The sequence below is a fragment of the Camarhynchus parvulus genome, chromosome 19 (assembly GCF_901933205.1).
Source record: "Camarhynchus parvulus chromosome 19, STF_HiC, whole genome shotgun sequence".
In the NCBI taxonomy this organism is placed as follows: domain Eukaryota; kingdom Metazoa; phylum Chordata; class Aves; order Passeriformes; family Thraupidae; genus Camarhynchus; species Camarhynchus parvulus.
In genome coordinates, this window is record NC_044589.1 from 9,751,653 (window position 1) to 9,768,483 (window position 16,831).

Consider the following 16,831-nt stretch of genomic DNA (forward strand, 5'->3'; position numbering starts at 1 on the left):
GGAGCTGTTTGTGGTTCCTCCCAGAAGCAGAGCCCTCTGAGGCTCTCCTCCTCCAGAAGTGTAGGCTTTAATACGATGGGTAACCATTTCACCCAGAGATCCAGGCTCTCCTCACATCCCTGAGTTGGTATTAATCCCGGAGAAGTTAATCTGAACCGGAACAGCCAAGGCATTTTATTAAGCCGGGCATCAACTCGCCTTCAGGTTGGGAAGGGTGAGCGAGGGAGAAACAAATAAAAAACCCTCACAGAAACCCCTGCACTGGGGCTGACGTGGGCAGACAGAGAGAGGAGAGACTGTGTGTGCTGTGTGACAGTGCCTGATGCCCGCAGGGTTTCGGAGCCTTGGAGCGCTCGGTGCTGGCGCAGATCGAGCACGTGCTGCTGGACAGGGAGCGCCTGCTGCGGCGCACGCAGACCCGCCGCTCGCTGTACACCGTGCTGGGCAGGCAGGAGCCCCAGCCTGCCCCCGCCCCTCAGCCCGGGCCTGACAACTCGGTAAGGAGGGGTTTATTTCGTTGATTCATCCTGGCAAACTCGGCAGAGCTGGCGGCGCGATGGGGTTGTGCTTGTTTGGGAGGTGGATGGAGGAGGGTGACTTCTGTTCTCCATGGAAAATGGTCTCCCTTGGCAGCCACACCCACCTGCTGACACTGGGGTAGCAACCTGAACATTTCCAAACTTTGCTGGATTTCTCCAAAACTAAAGCTGCCACCAAGGGGGATCGAGCCTGCCCTTAGAGCCCCCTTAGGGCCGCCTCTGAGCTGATACCAGACCCCAGGGAAATGATTTCACCCAGGGGAAATGATTTCTTTTTCCCCACAGAAAATGGTCTCCCTTTGCAGCCACTCACACATGCCAAGCCAGAAATTTGCAAACTTTGCTGGATTTCTGAGCGTGGATTCCTGCAGTGTAATGGCTAAGGAAAAACATTTAAATTCCAGTTTTGTGATGTTTGCATTACCTCCTGTCCCAGTTCCTGACAGGGGAAAGCGAGGTTTTCCTTGAGCTGGGATTGTGCCCCTCCTGTGCTGCTCCCTAAATCTGATTTTTGAGGTAGTGGCAGCAAAACTTGGTTTTCACTCTGCAGTTTAGAGTCTTTAACCCAGAAAGTCCCTTTTAAAATCATACTGCATATAACCTACAGAATATGTTAGTAGTAAGCCTTTTATTAATTTAGTATTTAAGAATGAATAAATACTCAATTCTGAGAGATCAGGTAGAATTACTGGACTTGCAAGATGTATTTTTGCCATTACATTAAAAATATCTGTAGTATTTTGCCAGAAAGACTTTGCACAGTCCTATTTATTTCCCAGTAAAGGCATCATAAATCTATTCTGGCATTGGCAGCGTTTCTGCCTTGCCTTTAAATGTATTCCTGCTCCTTAAAAGCTGGTTATGTTGGGAATTTTCCCCCATTCCTTCATATCATCAAGTGTGTTTACAAGGTGCTGCAGGTGATGTCTCTGGAGCCAGGGACAGAAATGTGCACATGTGAGCTCTCAATGTTTCCTTGATGCTTGCAGGAAGTCCTCCCTGCCTCAGACTCCAACAGGCACCTGAAGGACATTGATGAGGAGATATTTGATGATGATGACTTTTATCACCAGGTAGGTGATGCTAAATGTGTGTTGCAGTTATGGCTCCAGCTGGGTTTGAATACTCACAGAGAAAATGCAGTTGGTTCTGTGCTCTGTATTTCTCTTTACCTGTAAAACTCAGTTACCTGTTTTAACACCCAAAGTCTCTGCAAGTCCCTCAGGGCTCTCTGCTCTCAGTTTTTGCTCTGGGGCTCTGTGAGTTTGAAGCTGCCCTGTGGGTGTGAGCTTGCTGCTGCTGCTTGGGTGTGTCAGGAGCTGTGCCTGTTGTTCTCCCTGGGGAACAGCACAGGAGAAAAGGCTCTGAATCCTCTCTGTTCCCTGTGGGCAGAGCCCCCTTAGGAAAAACAATCCCGGGGGATCCTCAGGAGCACTGAAAGTTGTTCTTGTCTCAGCCTAAATCATCTCATTCACCTGCTGAATGGGAGAGCTCCTGGGCTGCTCCAGCTCTTCCCTTGGAACTGGGCCAGCTTGGATCCAGGCCAGTTACTCCTTTTATTTGCAGAATTCTTAGAAACAAGCAATCTGCACCCAGTGCAGGGAAACACTGTGTTTGTAGTTCATTTAATAAAGACAACTTTGTGAGAACTGGAATTGTCACATGCTGAGGAATATGTCACTGTAAGCCCTTCCCCAGTGTGTGAAACCTCTGCCTGCTTTGATAATCCACACAGAGCCTGCACTTCAGGACTAAACAAATATCATTTTATCACTGGAAAGACAGATTTTTTTTTTTTTAATTTGAATTATTATTAGAGTGGCCAGTAAAGTTCTAGGGGAGTAGGAGAGAGCTGTTGCCATGTGAGGGTGCCAGTGGTGATGGGACAGGGCCTGTCCTGTTGGCAGGAGGGATTGAAGATAAATCTTAATAAAGATTTCTTTTGAGATAATACTGAAGTGGAATTTAGGGTCCAAGTGGCCCAGAAGCTCAGCTTTTGGGGCAAATTGGACCCTCAGAACACAGAAGAAGTGAAATTGATGTAACAGAATCATGGAGTGGAGAAGCAGCTGAGGTTGGCAGTCCAAGGACCTGTGCAGAGAAGGTGCTTCTTGGCCATGAAATGTTAATTTTTTAAAAAGAAAACAGCAATGGGTGAGTGTCCCCATCTTTCCCTCTAATAACTGTAACTGTGCTAAATGGTGGTTTCAGAAATATGAGCAGGCCCAGCTTAGCTTCTCCCCTCCCTGGTTAATTGGGGTGCTGGGGTTAATCTAAATTAAAACTTAAACTAATAGAGGTCATTGAGGGAAGAGAGTCACCTGAGTAAAACAAATGGGTCTGCCAGGCACAACTGTATCTTGGCCATTTCCCAAGAGGGAAGTGGCAGCAAATTGGAGCAGTTTGAGGCGCGGGCAGAGGTGAAGGATGGGTGACAGGGGCGCAGCTCCAGATTGCCTTCCCTGCTGCTCCAGCTGCAGGGGCAGCAGCAGCCAGCAGCATCTGGCAGCACAGCCAGGCTTGGGTGGCACCTTGGGACCCCAGGGACTGGAATTGCAGTGCTGAGGCTGGAGCAGGCTTTAATCACCCGGCAGTCCTTGGCAGCAGCTCCGACAGCCTCTGCCGGCCTCGTACATCACAGGCAGACATCTGCTGAGCAGCCAGGCAGCTGCACATCCATTTCCCTCTCTTGCTGGGCTTTTTCTGATCTCCCTCCCTCCTCCTCTCCTTCCCTTCCAGCCTTCCCCTCTCCTGCATCCCCAAAGTGCCTCCTGTGCAGATCCCAGTGGTTTTGGGGTGCCCTGGTTTGTGTTCTGTGCTCGGTGGGGTTTGGCAGAGACTGGAGCCAGTTCAGGGATAAGGCTGAGGAAAATGGCTCTGTGTTTTCTGTCACCTCCCAATTAAATTGGATTCATAAAGTGCTTTCCTTTATTTGTCAGGGCGCTGAGCTGGAGCTGAACATTGCATTGAGAGCAGGGAGAGCAGAGCACAATGGAGCTGACAGGGCCCTGAATGGCTCTGCTTTCCCTGGGTCAGAGCTGAGCACTGCTTTGTGTGTGTGGGATTGCATGTGGGCATGGAAATAAACCCTGGGAGGGAGCAGTGATCAGCAGCAAGCTCAGGGTGCTCACAACCTCTGACCCCTGTGCATAACACTGATTGCTGCCTGCATTTCAGCACCTGCCTCTTCCTTCCTATTGAAATCTACATCCAGGCTTTCCTTGGGATCCTTTTCACTCTCCTAAATAACATTTTATAGTTATTCATTTATTTTGATTACTGCTTAAAAGGTAAACATTCAGATAAAGAGCAGCGCTGGAAATCAGCTTCCTCTATGTGTCAGTGTGAAATTAGGCAAGTGAAAATGAACCAGATTTGATGAATGTGCACAAGTTAATGATAACAGAATAAGTAGTTACACTGTTTTATTGTAGATTATAATAAAAAGCTCTTTAATTAATCTGTTTTTCTTCTGGAAAAACAATTTTCTTGTCCAGGTCCTAATATTCAGTAGAATTCAGCAGGTGGGTCTGGTGGAATTTTGTGATGATTCAGGATTTAACTCTCTTCTGCCTGTTCATCCCACTTTGCCTTTTCTCCTGCTCTTCACGTGTTTTATAAGCAGTTGCAGTTTTTATTGTGATGACCCATGTTGGATGGTGATGGAAAGCTGAGCTGAGTAATGCAGTGAAATATTTTTATTTGGGTGGGAATAGTTAGAGTGTTTCAGAAGCTCCTCATTACTGGCAGCAGTGAGAGGCTGGAGGTTTCCTTTTCCTTTAAATCCTCCTTCATACATGGTTTTTAGGGAAGAAAAAGGCTTTTTATTTTTAGGAGTCATATTTACATAGGATTCATTACAGCTGATATTGCAGCATTAAGACTTAAAATTCCAGCCTGCTACCAGGGAGCTGCTGCTCTGACATGCTACAGTGGAGATTTTATTGTTAGCTTGAAATACTCCTCTGGTAAAGGGGAGAGTGGAAATTGGTTTATTTCCAACAGGAATTAGGTTAGTGTTCATATGCTAAGTGTTCCACTGGTAGCAGCTCTTCCCAGAACAAATGTTCATCACTTCTGGCAGCAGGTGTGCCTAGGGAGAATTGGGAATATCCATAATCCCTTTTTCCTGGGCTCGCTCTGCTTTGGGCATTTTGTCACAGCCCACGGCCACCAGTCCTGGCTGTGGGCACCAGAGGGGAGGGGGAGCACCCAAGGAGTGGTTCTGACCCCCCCAGAGCTGGGATGTACCCCAGGATCAGCATCCTTAACCCCCCGTGTGCCGCTCTGGAAAGCTCCACTGATGGGCTCATTTCCCCTGGTGTCCCCAGCAGCTCCTGGGGGACCCTGGTGTCCTCTCCCAGGAATTTGGTGGTGTCCTAAACCAGGAATTACCAATCCAGAGAACTATTAAAAGTCAATAGTGGTGAGGAATAGAGAAGGCTGGCTTTGTGACAAGCTGGTTTACCTTAATTAAACCGGTGAGTGATTAATATGGACAGCTGATCTTGTGGCTTTAATTAGATGCATTTAGAGTTTTGTGTGAATAAGAGATGTCTCGAACCATCCCACAGGTTAATGGCAATACAATACTCTTATCACAGGCATGTATCTTTCAAATGGCTGGGTGGATGGTTAATAACACATTTTAAAGCTTGATTTGGAGCTTCTCTTAATGGGTTCTTCGAAAATAGACAAATCTGTGCATTTACACAAACCTGAATTTGAATAAAATGGGCTTTAAAAAGAGACTGCCCAGTGATTTCCACTTGCATTTTATTAAATGTAAGAACTAAGTTTTTAAAAAGCATTTCAAGGGGATTTAAAATAATATTTGAGCTGCAACTTAAATTTTCTCTGTTGTTGGTAGAAATCCAAATGTTGTTACAGGGCTGCTGAGTGGGAGCTTGACAGGGGATTTGTAGATGGACTTCTTTTTAAATTTGATTTGCTCTGTAAGGTGTAAGACAAGCGAGCCTTTTGTCAGAGGCTGATTTCAGCTCTCCTTAGCTCTTTGTCTCAACTGGCAATTCTTAGAGGTCTGCAAATCAGAAAGGTCAGTGAGTGTAGCATCAGAAACACTGATAGATAGTGCATGAAAATGAGACCTAACCTCTACAATGAAAATTGACCTCTAAAATGAGAAATGAGCCCTGGAACAACACCCTGATGGCATTTCTGACTGTGCTTGGTGTGCATCTCTGCCTGGCACTGAGGGGAGCTCCTTTGGGGAATTCTGTAGGGAGCCCTTCAGGGGTTCCAGCAGGGAGTGCTGCTGTGTGCCAGGAGAGCTCCTGCTGCAGAACCCAAAGCTCTCCTGGCACCAAAACCAAGATCCCTGACACTTCCCTCTGCTCCCATGGCTTGTCCTGCTGCTCCCAGCCTGGGCAGGAGCAGCTGGCACTGGGAGCTGAGCTGTGGGACGGAGCTGTTCTTCCCCACGCTGTGTGTGTGCCCTGGGACACTGAGCTGAGCAGTTCATGGGCAGAGGTGAAGGAGGGAAAGCAAAGCAGCATCTCTTTCAAATCAAAGCCTTTTGATGCTGGAATTGCCTAACTCTGTCTTCACACATCAGGGCTTAAGGCTGATGGTGATTTACTCACACTTCCTAGTTAATAATTAGGCATTGGGAGACACCATATATCACTCCTAATGGAATATATGGGGTCTGATGAGAGTTTTCTGTTTTGACTAATAAATTTGAAGCAGAATCGCCAGGCTTAATGAAATATTACCATTTGGGAAGTGCTTTAAGTCTTGTGCTGGGAAAACAGTGTTGCTTTATTCAGTAAATGAATTTATCATTCACTCTGTATCCCAAGCTCTGGCTGGCTCTGGAGCACGGGCTGGATGCAGGACTCTGAACCACAAAGCAGAAAACTAATCAAATCCTTAAAGACCAAAGGCAGCCAGGCAGGCCTGGCCTGACTTTTCAGTGGTAGCCTCTGGCTACATCCACTTTTATTTTAGTAACCATTGTTAGCATGATTTATAACCTCAGCTCGGAGACTTTTGCTATTTAGATGTAACAAGATGCTTCGCAGCTTTTATTTCCATTTCCTAATTTCCCTCTTGCTCCTGCTTTTTTTTTTTGTTTGTTTTTTTTTTCCTTCTCCCTCATCTTTGCCTCACTCTGCTCTGCAGGCAGTGCCCCCAGTCCCACAGCTGGGATGCCCTGAAGGACATTTGGAGCACTGCAAGGCCTTGTCAGCCCCAAGGTCCACAGAACTGGTTCAGGGTTAGGAACCTGCGCCAAAAATGCATCTTGGAGTTGTGGAATGGTTTGGGTTGGAGGGACCCTTAAAGCTCATAATGTTCTACACCATCACAGGGACACCTTGCACTGTCCCAGGTGCTCCCAGCCCTGCCCAGCCTGGCCTTGGGCACTGCCAGGGATCCAGGGGCAGCCCCAGCTGCTCTGGGCACCTGTGCCAGGGCATCTCCATCCTCCCAGCCAGGAATTCCTTCCCAATATCCCATCCACGCCTGCCCTCTGGCATTGTCCCACCAGTGTGGGCACAAGTGGGGCACTCCTTGGTGCTCCAGGATTTCTGGGCCAGCAGGAGGAGCCCAGGCCTGCAGGAGATGTGGTGCTGCTGGTGCCCCAGGGTGGCTGCGTGTGACACCTGCCCTGTGTCAGGGACAGGATCAGAGCAGGCAGCACACACCCCTCCCTGCTGGGGCGGGAGGAAACCACTCTGAGCTCTCTGCACCACTTGTGGCTGCTGCTCCAAGCCTCCCTCCCACCTTGTCTGTGACAGAATATTGACTGGAAAGCAAGATCCCATTTCTGCTTAGCCTTAAGGGCAGCTGTTTGCAGAGTGGCAGTGCTACACAGGTTTACTGTGTCGTGTGTCTGTGTAACACTGGATTTGGATCTTGTATTTAGCTGCCAGAAGTGACTGTGATGAAGTGGCAGAGATAAACTGATAGATTGGGTGCCAGAAAGATGTTGGGAATCAATCAGATAAACAGGGCAGAGAAGTTGCTTGCTGTTTTCCAGTGATAATAAACCAGTGGCCTGGCTCCTGGAATTTTAAAATGTAATTGCTGTGGTAATAATCTCCAAAAATAAGCAAGGAGGAAAAAAAGAGTACTGGCAGGTTTTTAATTATGTTTGAATCACTCTTTTTTTCTGGTAATGCGGTGTATGCCTCGAAGGAGAGGAAAGTACAGGGTGGAGGAAAAGCATCCTGCATCCTTTCTTGCCTGGAATTGCCTGGATTCTGCTTCCAGGTGGGTCAGTTCCAGGTGTTTCTGAGCTGTACCTTCACTGGTAGGTGTCCCTAAAGCAGTTTGTTCCCCTCAGTTTTGGAGGGTTTATTTCTGTTCCTCGTGTTGATACCTTGGCCTGTTCCCAAGGCACAGCAGGCACGGTTTGCAGTGAGTGGTGATAGACACACAGCACCAGCCAGGGGTCCAGAAAGGCTGCTCACAACATCCTCTGGCTGCAGGGAGCAAAGAGGACAAACCGCAGCCCTCAGGACATGAAAAGAAATAGAAAAGGCTGCCTGAGCACTCCTGCTGCAGCCATAAAAAGGATTTTGCTGTGCTGTTCTCTGAGCGAGCATCACTGCCCAGCTCCTGTTTGGGAATTGCTTCAGTTCCCCTGCCCTTCCCCAGCAGTGGGGGCAGCCTGTGGGGCTGAGCCTTTCCTGCACATTGCCCCATTACACCTGGGGCAGCTGGCTGCACAACTGTGCTTGTTGCAGGTGGGTTTTGCTTGTTCCAGATGGGTTTTGTTGTCGCAGATGGGTTTTGTTGTCTCAGATGGGTTTTTGTCTCTCCTGCAGCTCCTGCGAGAGCTGATCGAGCGCAAAACCACGGCGCTGGACCCCAACGACCAGGTGGCCATGGGCAGGTGAGTGGGGGGCTGGGACAGCCCTGTCCCTTCAGCACAGCTCAGTGCAGAGGGCACAGTGCTCAGTTCAGCTGGGAAGAGCCATGGTGTCGTTATTCAGGAATCATCCTCTCTAGCAGAGGTTGTGGGTCACCAGTCTGGCTTTGAAGCTGTTGGTCTGTGATCCTCTGGAGGTGGTGTTTCCCCACTGGAAAGGTTTGGTCCAGGTGTTTCTGGCTCTCAGTGGCACAAAAAGTGCCTGCCCACTGCTGAAATTTGGCTTTGGCTCTTTATGAACTCTGCTTTGGTGGTGTTTGAGAAGAAGAAACCTTCTGACATCAGTTAAAGCAGTTCCTGTGTATCCCTCCTGTAAGAAGGGATTCTGTACAGTGAAATTGTACAATGAATGCTCCCTGCATGCAGAGTAAAATATAATTTCATGCAGAGAAGCTCTTATTTCTCTGTTTAATTCTAGAGTTAGAAAGTAAAGAATCTTTAAATGCCACTTCATGAGCAGTGTACATTGAAATAGCCACAGGCTCCAATTCAGAAAAGTGTAAAAGCCAAGGAAAGCTGGGGTTGGGCACTTCCCTGAAAGAAAATGCATCAGGAAATGTTGTGATGGTGAAACAACTTTTCTCATTGTAAAATATCAGCCAGATTCTAGTGCAGTGTCAGATTTATTTTGTGTACGTCTGGAATATTATGGAAAGCTATTCACTATGATTTAACACAATACAGACAAAATTACATTTAAGTGGTGATTGCATTGTACATTTATCTGACTTTACAATAAAATAGATTACAGTAATTAAGATTATATTAAGATTGCAGTAATTGGATTTTGTTAGATTTTTTCCCTGATGTCGAGTTTTCATTGTATAAATCAGGTGAGATGACTCTCATTTCAGTTTAAAAAATATTTATAACCAGGAGAAGTTTTTCCCTGCTGGAAACTTCCTTGACTTGAGGAAGTTGTGGTTGAGAAGTGGAGTTTTTAATGCAGCTGGGGATCAGAGAGTGTTTCTGGGAGTGTTGAGTTGCTCTGAACTGTGCTCCTGCTGTTCTGCATTCCCCAGGCAGTGGTTGGCCATCCAGAAGTTACGGAGCAAAATAAAGAAGAAAGTGGACAGGAAAGCCAGCAAAGGGAGGAGAATCCGGTGAGTGACACCTGCTGCAAGCACACACAAATCCTCATTTTGGAAAAAAAATAAATCTGACGGCTCTGGGTGTGTTTTACCCCAGCTGGCTCTGGGGGGTCTGGGCTGATCTGTGGCTTTGAGGGCATTCCCTGCTCTGGGCAGCCAGTGGGGAATGCTGATGTTCCTGGAGCCTGGAATTAGAGCCTGGAATGCTGATGTTCCTGGAGCCAGGAATCAGTGGGGAATGCTGATGTTCCTGGAGCCTGGAATTAGAGCCTGGGATCAGTGGGGAATGCTGATGTTCCTGGAGCCTGGAATTAGAGCCTAGAATGCTGATGTTCCTGGAGCCTGGGATCAGTGGGGAATGCTGGTGTTCCTGGAGCCTGGAATTAGAGCTTGGTGGATGCACCCTGGGAGCATTGCCCCACTCAGGGTCTGGGGAAACACCAGGGAAAGGTGCTCACATGTCCCTGAGCCTTTTGGGGCTGGAATTTCCAGAGAGGGCCAACAAACCCCTCTGGTGCAATTTGTGTTTCCTGACTGAGACGCGGGCAGCACCTCCAAGCGAAGATGTGCAGGAACACCTCAGGTAAATCTCTGTTTCTCCCTGAGTGCCAGCTGGAATTTGGTGTCAGGTCTCTGTCTGTAACTCACATCACAGCTCCCTCATGTCTGAACCATTTCCCTCCTGGATCACTCATTGGGCTGAGCTCAGTGCTGGAATCCCCCACGTGGGGAGGGAAGCAGCCCTGAGAGCAGGAGGTGTTTCCCCTCTCTGAGGCTCCCTGAGATCAGCATGATTTGTGGTGGAGGAGGGAGGATGCTGAAAAGCTGCTCTGCTTCCTGAAAAATCCAGCACATTAACCATCCTTTGTGAGTAAACTATAAATCCTGGCTTTAGATGGCATCTGATGGAAAGTCAGTGGAGTCAGGCTGGGTCTGGCCTGGCATAGCAATTTTTAAGATAGATGTCATAAGATAATTTATTGAAAGAGGGAAGAGCTACTTTGTTGGCCTGAAAAGCCTATAATTATTGACTATCAATATTCCTTTCTGTCAGCATCACACATAATTGGATATATTCAGGATTCAGTCAAAACTCCTGACAACATCACCCAACTGAGGCAGCCCCATGAACCTGCAGGAGTGATGGGGGAGCTCTCCTGGTGTGCAGTCTGTGCCCTCAGCAGGCCTGGGGGAGCAGCTCTGACATCTCAGGTGCCTCTTTCTGCTTTTTAACTAAAAGTGGTGCTGACGCTGCAGAGAAAATAACAATAAAAGGAAGAAAGGCTCGTTGTGTGTGGTTGGGATTGAGATGCAGTTAAGCTGCTGCATTTTCAGAATTGGGCAGTAGAGCCCAGATGGGTTTTTAAATAGTTGGTGCTTCCACTGAGAGACTTGGTGTCAGCCCAGGAGATCCCTGACCCTCTGTTCTTCTCTAAAATTGGACAGCAGTGCTTACATTTGCTTTCATGGGGGACTTGGAGACCCTGGAGAGCCAAGTGTTTAATACCAAATTCCATCTGTCTCCTTAATTCTTCCTTTTTAGCAAAGCTTCAGTATTACAGCCTGTTTGGGTGCAGTGTAGGGGCTGAGGATCTTCAGGTGCTGCCAGGAGCAGTCAGTCTGCCCCTTGGCAGGGAAGTTGGGGCATTAAGAGGGGAAATAATTCATCCAAACCCCAAACTTCAGAGAGCTGCAGGTAGCTGTGCAGGAGGGATGTGTGCACACTTTCTGCTGTCAGTGTTTCCTGAGCTCTGCTGCTGCAAGCTGGGGTGTCTTCCTCTGCACTGAATATAAATCATGAAATCCCTGTCCAGGGTGGCAGATGGGAAGGGGATCCTCTCTCTGGACAGCTTGCAGCAATGTTTGGGTGATGGGAACGTGCCCCATGGCATTTCTGCACAGGCCTTGTCCTGTCCCCTCCTTCCCTGGGTTTTCCATGCTCCATTTGCAGGTTACTCAGGATGGGCATTCCCAGCTCTGGGAATGGCTCCCGAGTGGGTTTTGCTGTCCTTCAGGGCTCTGCAGAGCACAGGGCAGGGCAGGAGGGGAGCACATGGATGCTGGAGGGGCTGTTTGTCTGTCTGGTGCTGCTGTCCTGTCCCTGCCTGGGATGAGAGGGGATTTGCTGTCCCTCAGTTCACTGTTCACCAGAGGGGAGCAGGGGGAATTGCCGGCTCCAGCTGGTGATTTCCCAGGGGTCAGCCCCCAGCAGAGCCCTGCTTTCCCCTGGGCTGTTCCTGCTCGGGCAGCAGCTCAGATTGGCTCCTCTGAGCAGTTCCTGATGTGCTGCTGCTGCTGCTCTCCCCAGGTTCCACGTCCACAGCAAGCTGGTGAGCTTCATGGCACCTATTGACCCCTGCACAATGAATGATGATGCCAGGTGAGTAAGAGATTAATTATGCTTCTCAAATGGCTCCATGACAGCGTGGTATTGACCTGTTCTTCAGCCTGTCACCCTCTCCAGTCCTTCTTATCAGCTCCCCATTTGTCACTGGCATCACAGCCTGGGTGTCTTGGTCACATCTGTCCTGGCAGCCTGGCTGAGCTTTCACCCTGTAATTACTGTGGTACCGAAGCACAAATTGTCATAAATCTCAGCACCCAGGGTTTGATTCCTGCTTTAGAGCTCCTAATTTGAAATTGGTTTCAAATTAATTTCAAAAGTCCTAAATGTTGAAATTTCCCCATTTTATGGAATCAGTTTGGAAATGCACAGCTCAGCCACCTGGTGTCTTCGGGTGGAATCAGAGCTTAAAGAGAGCTTCACTTCTAACAGAAATGGCAACTTCTATGTTCTGGTTAATGTGCATTTTCTTAGCTCAGTTAATAACTGCAATAGTTCTCTCAAGATTCACTCAGGACTTTTATGTTGCTTGTGTTTATCTCTATTTAAAGAGTACAGAATTTTATTGGGAGACTGTAAGGTTTTAATGTGGCAATTAGTAAAGAAAACACTGAAGTGAAATTCTGTGCATGGTTTCCAGACAGCTCTCCCACATGCCCACCCATATTTCTCCTGCAATACACTTTAAACCCAAATCTCCAAAAGCTGAGCTGTTTGTGGGAAGGAGGTGGAATAATTTTTCCAGTGAATGGATGGAAAAAGCTTGAGAAACATCTTTCCCCTGGGTTGTGGAACATGTTTGTGCTTTGTGAGGGAGAGATGTCATTTGTCTGTTTGTGAAAAGGAAACCAAATACCTGCTGCCTTTTGGGGGATTGCAGGGACTTATGGATGAGAAGTTTTGTGTCCATAGCACCTGTGCTGTTTCATCACTGCATCTCTCTCAGAGTCGCTTTACTCTGGGTTTTTCTCTCCTTTATTTTTCCTTTTCAAGTGAGAGCAAAGCCCAGCTGCTCTGATTTTCCAGTATTGTTTGGACCCTCTTGCCACAGAAAGAAATGTGGTTCCTCCAAGCTGTTCCTCCAGCCATGCAGTGGCACCTTGTGCACAGAGCTGGGAGCAGGGCAGGCTTTGCTCTGGGAAATGGGGCACTGAGGGGTGATAGCCCCCATCTCACAGGCCTTTGGTCAGAGATCCTTGGGGCAGGAGCCTCAGGGAATTCCTGAAGATGTCACACATCTTGGGCTAAGGTTGAATTTCTGTGCAGCATTGCCCTGAAAGCCTCTTCTTTTAGGAGGTGAGCCATGGGCACCTGCAGAGCTCCTGTGCCAGGTGCATGTGCCCAGCCCAGCTGAGGTCTGTGTGTGCATTTGGGTTTATCCTGTCTGTCTGTCTGTCTGTCTGTCTGTCTGTCAGCTGTAGACACAAACCCCCAGCTCTGTCCCTGTGAGCACTCTAAAGCCAGGGCTGGTGTCAGATTGCTGCAAACTCTGATGAACATCCTTATTTCACCTCTGGAGGACAGTAACTTGCAGGAAGAGACATCCTCTAAGGACACAGATGTTTGGTCCAAACACCTTCATCTCCCCAGACAGCTCAGGTTGTTCTGACAGGTAAAACAAGATTGTGCAAATATGCAACAGTGATCTAATCAGCTGGAACAACAGCAGTATTTTAACTGGCACTACCTTTTAACAGCATCATTAAGGGCTCTCATTACTCTTTTATTAGAGGCTCACTCTCTTTCTTATCAGATTACAGAATGAACATAACTCATGGCACTGATTTGATCTGCTGTTAAAGAGGATTACAGCTGTGCATTAGCTGGGATTGACATGGTTTGTAATTTGCTGTTGCTACCCAGGCTGGCAGTGTGACCCCTCCCCAGAGCCCCGGGGGGAGGGCACCCGTACATCATCATTAAACGTGGCACCCAGGGCTCTGGGCAGCCTGGCCTGCAGGACACACTGCAGTTCCAGCTGGGGGTCTGCAGGTGGGGAGGGGATCCCATTTTGTACAGGCTGGGCTGTGTGACCCTGTTCACAGGGGTCCCAGGGTGAGGGAAGAGATGAGGATCTGACTCCATGTTTTGGAGGGCTTGATTTATTATTTTATGATATATGTTATATTAAAACTATACTAAAATAGTAGAAGAAAGGATTTCATCAGAAGGCTGGCTAGGAATAGAAAAAGAAAGAATCATAACAAAGGTTTGTGTCTTGGACTCTCTGAGCCAGCTGGGCTGTGATTGGCCATTAATTAGAAACATCCAAACATGAGCCAATCACAGATGCACCTGTTGCACCCCGCAGCAGCAGATAATCATTGTTTGATTTTGTTCCTGAGGCCTCTCAGCTTCTCAGGAGGACAAATCCTAAGGAAAGGATTTTTCATAAAGATGTCTGTGACAGGGTTGTGCCTCAGCAGTGGATCTCGCTGGGGAGGAGGAATGTGCATCCTCTGTGAGCCAGATCAGGGGAAGATCAGGGGCTCTGCTGGGACTGTGTCAAGGCAGGCAGCGTCCCCACAATGTGAGGTGGGAATCCCTTCCTTCAATGTCCCATCCAAGGTGGGAATCCCTCCCTTCAGTGCCCCATCCAAGGTGGGAATCCCTCCCTTCAGTGCCCCATCCAAGGGCAGGACATGCCCCCTGCCCCAGGGCCCTGCTGGCACAGGAGCCTCCAGACAGTGCTGCCCCTGCAGCAGCAGAGGGGCGCCTGCAGGGAGCCTGAATGCACAGCCAGATCATCCAGCTGCCTGTGAGCTTTGGATTAAAGCCTTGCCCTGGATCCAGGCAGGCCCTGTGCATTTGGTGCATTTTCCCAATCAGCATTCTCCCTTCAGTGCAGTTGCTTTGTCACAGAGAGCCTTGCTGCAAGCAGAGGGGGGTACGTAGCAGGAAATCCTGGTATTAAAAGATTAATTTACTTATATGGCATAGGAGTTTAATAAAAAAAATTTTAAAAAAAAGGTTGGTGAGATACCAGCCTTTAACTTGGCTCACTTTGTACTTGGGGTATTAAAACACCATGAGAGCAGATTAATGGAGGAGTTTGGGCTCTGCGATTGTCAATCCAGGGTGTTCAGCGCCACAGAACTCCTGGGAGGCAGCAAAGCCCTTCCTGCAGGGAGAAGTGAGCCAGCAGCTCAGTGCTGCATGGCACAAACCCCAGCGACCCTGTTGGTGTGAGGAGAACGCCTCCAGGTCTGTGAGGCACAGCCTGGGAGGGAGGATGTCCTGCTTGGGAAACGGGGAGGGCACGGGGGCCAGGCTGGAGCCAAAGGAGCAACCTTATCCTGTGAGACTGAGCCTGCCTGGGGGATCCTGAGGCGCCACAGCTTTGCAATGCCAGGATCCCAGACTGGTTTGGCTGGGAGAGAGCTTCCAACCCACCCAGTGCCACCCCTGCCAGGGCAGGGACACCTCCTCTGTCCCAGGCTGCTCGCAGCCCCAGTGTCCAACCCAGCCTTGGAATTTCCTCTCTCTGTGCCTGATTTTATTCAGAATGGCCCCAGCCCGTGGCTTGGTGAGCCCTGGAGGTGCAGTGTGGCACCCATGGCCCTGCCCAGGGCTTTGGGAAGGGCTGGTGCTGCAGCAGGGGCTGCCCAGCTGCCAGGCTGTGTGTGACCCTGCTGCTGGCACTGGCTGCACCCCTCCTGTCCCCACAGCTGATGTTTGACATCCCTGGCAAACAGACAGGAGCCTCTGGTATGGAAATTTCCCTCTTAAAAGGGGAAAAAAAATAACCTGTTAAGGGCTGCGAGATGATTTGTCGTTTTTCCTTTGTGAGACAATTTGTCTTCTCCTGCATCAAATCTGTTATGGAACAGGCCAGCTGTGGAAGGGGGAAATCGTCCTCGGAATATGAGGAGCACAAAGAATGGCTCCCTCTGCACAGGGCACTTCCCAGAGCCTGCCCTGCTCAGACACCCATCCCAGGCAGCCTGGGAAGGCAGCACTTGATGGATTTCCTGGGGAAATGGGAGCTGTGGAGGCGCCTGCAGGTCCCTGTGTTTGCTGGTTCTCTGCATCCCCTGTGCTTTGTGCTGCTGTGGGAATGGGACTGGGACCAAAGTCAGGGTGAGAGAGGCTCCCCCTGTGCCCCCTGAGTGTGTCCTGAGCCCAGTGAGTGCTGCTGGGTGTTGGAATTCAGGGAGAGCAGGGATGAACCAGGGCTGGCCATGCCTGGGGACGCTGCCCTGAGCTCCAGCTCTGCTGTCCCCCTCTGCTCAGCCCATCCCCATGCAGCCCCTCCAGATGTGCACCGTGCCTTGCCTAGGGCCACAGCCAGCTCTGGAATGTTTCTGGAGCCTGGGGCTGCTCTCAGGGGACAGGCCAGAGGTCACTTGGCACCTCCTGTAATTTAGTGGGGCCAAAAGCACCCAGGAGCCCTCTGGGAGCTCCTCCAGCAGCTGGGGGGCCCTTTGGGGCTGCCTGGCCAAGGTTTATGGCCAGGATTTGGGGAAGAAGGTGAGTGTCACCTCCTGGGGCTGCAGGAACCCCACAGACCCTTGAACCCTTCCCAGTGCTCCCACAGGGAATGCTGGAGCAGGGGATGTGTACTGGGAGCTGTGGGAATGCCCACAGAGCCCTCTGTGCTTTGGGGTTTGCCTGGGAACTGGGGCTGGCTCAGCCTTTGAGTAGAAACTGGGAATGGTAAATGGTTTCATGTTCTGCCTTCCTGGTGGGAGCAGCAATTCCTGGGATTTGGGCTGGGGTAAAACCCACTGGGCACTGAGCACACCAACTCCCCTGGAATCCCTCTGCCTTTCATTTCGTTTCTGTAAGAGAAATACTCCTTTTTATGGAGACAGTTAAGGCTTCGGAATTGTTTTGTCTTCCTGGTACCTGCTCTGCTTGCTGGGCACGTTAATCTGAATTTCACAGCACTGGGCAGAACATTTCACAGAGGGGAGCACGTGGATCATCAAGTCCAGTTCTTCAGGGAGTGATCCATGGA

At 49.3% G+C, this 16,831-nt stretch overlaps 1 protein-coding gene across 1 annotated transcript in view; it reads left to right on the forward strand.

Annotated features, from left to right (window-relative positions):
• The window catches only part of AATF (apoptosis antagonizing transcription factor), a 35,269-nt gene that overhangs the window by 14,056 nt on the left and 4,382 nt on the right, over positions 1-16,831 (forward strand). The window contains exons 7-11 of the mRNA XM_030962433.1: positions 333-497; positions 1,529-1,612; positions 8,333-8,400; positions 9,459-9,539; positions 11,836-11,907. Of these exons, the coding sequence (XP_030818293.1) occupies positions 333-497; positions 1,529-1,612; positions 8,333-8,400; positions 9,459-9,539; positions 11,836-11,907 (470 nt within the window). The remainder of the gene's footprint in view (positions 1-332; positions 498-1,528; positions 1,613-8,332; positions 8,401-9,458; positions 9,540-11,835; positions 11,908-16,831) is intronic.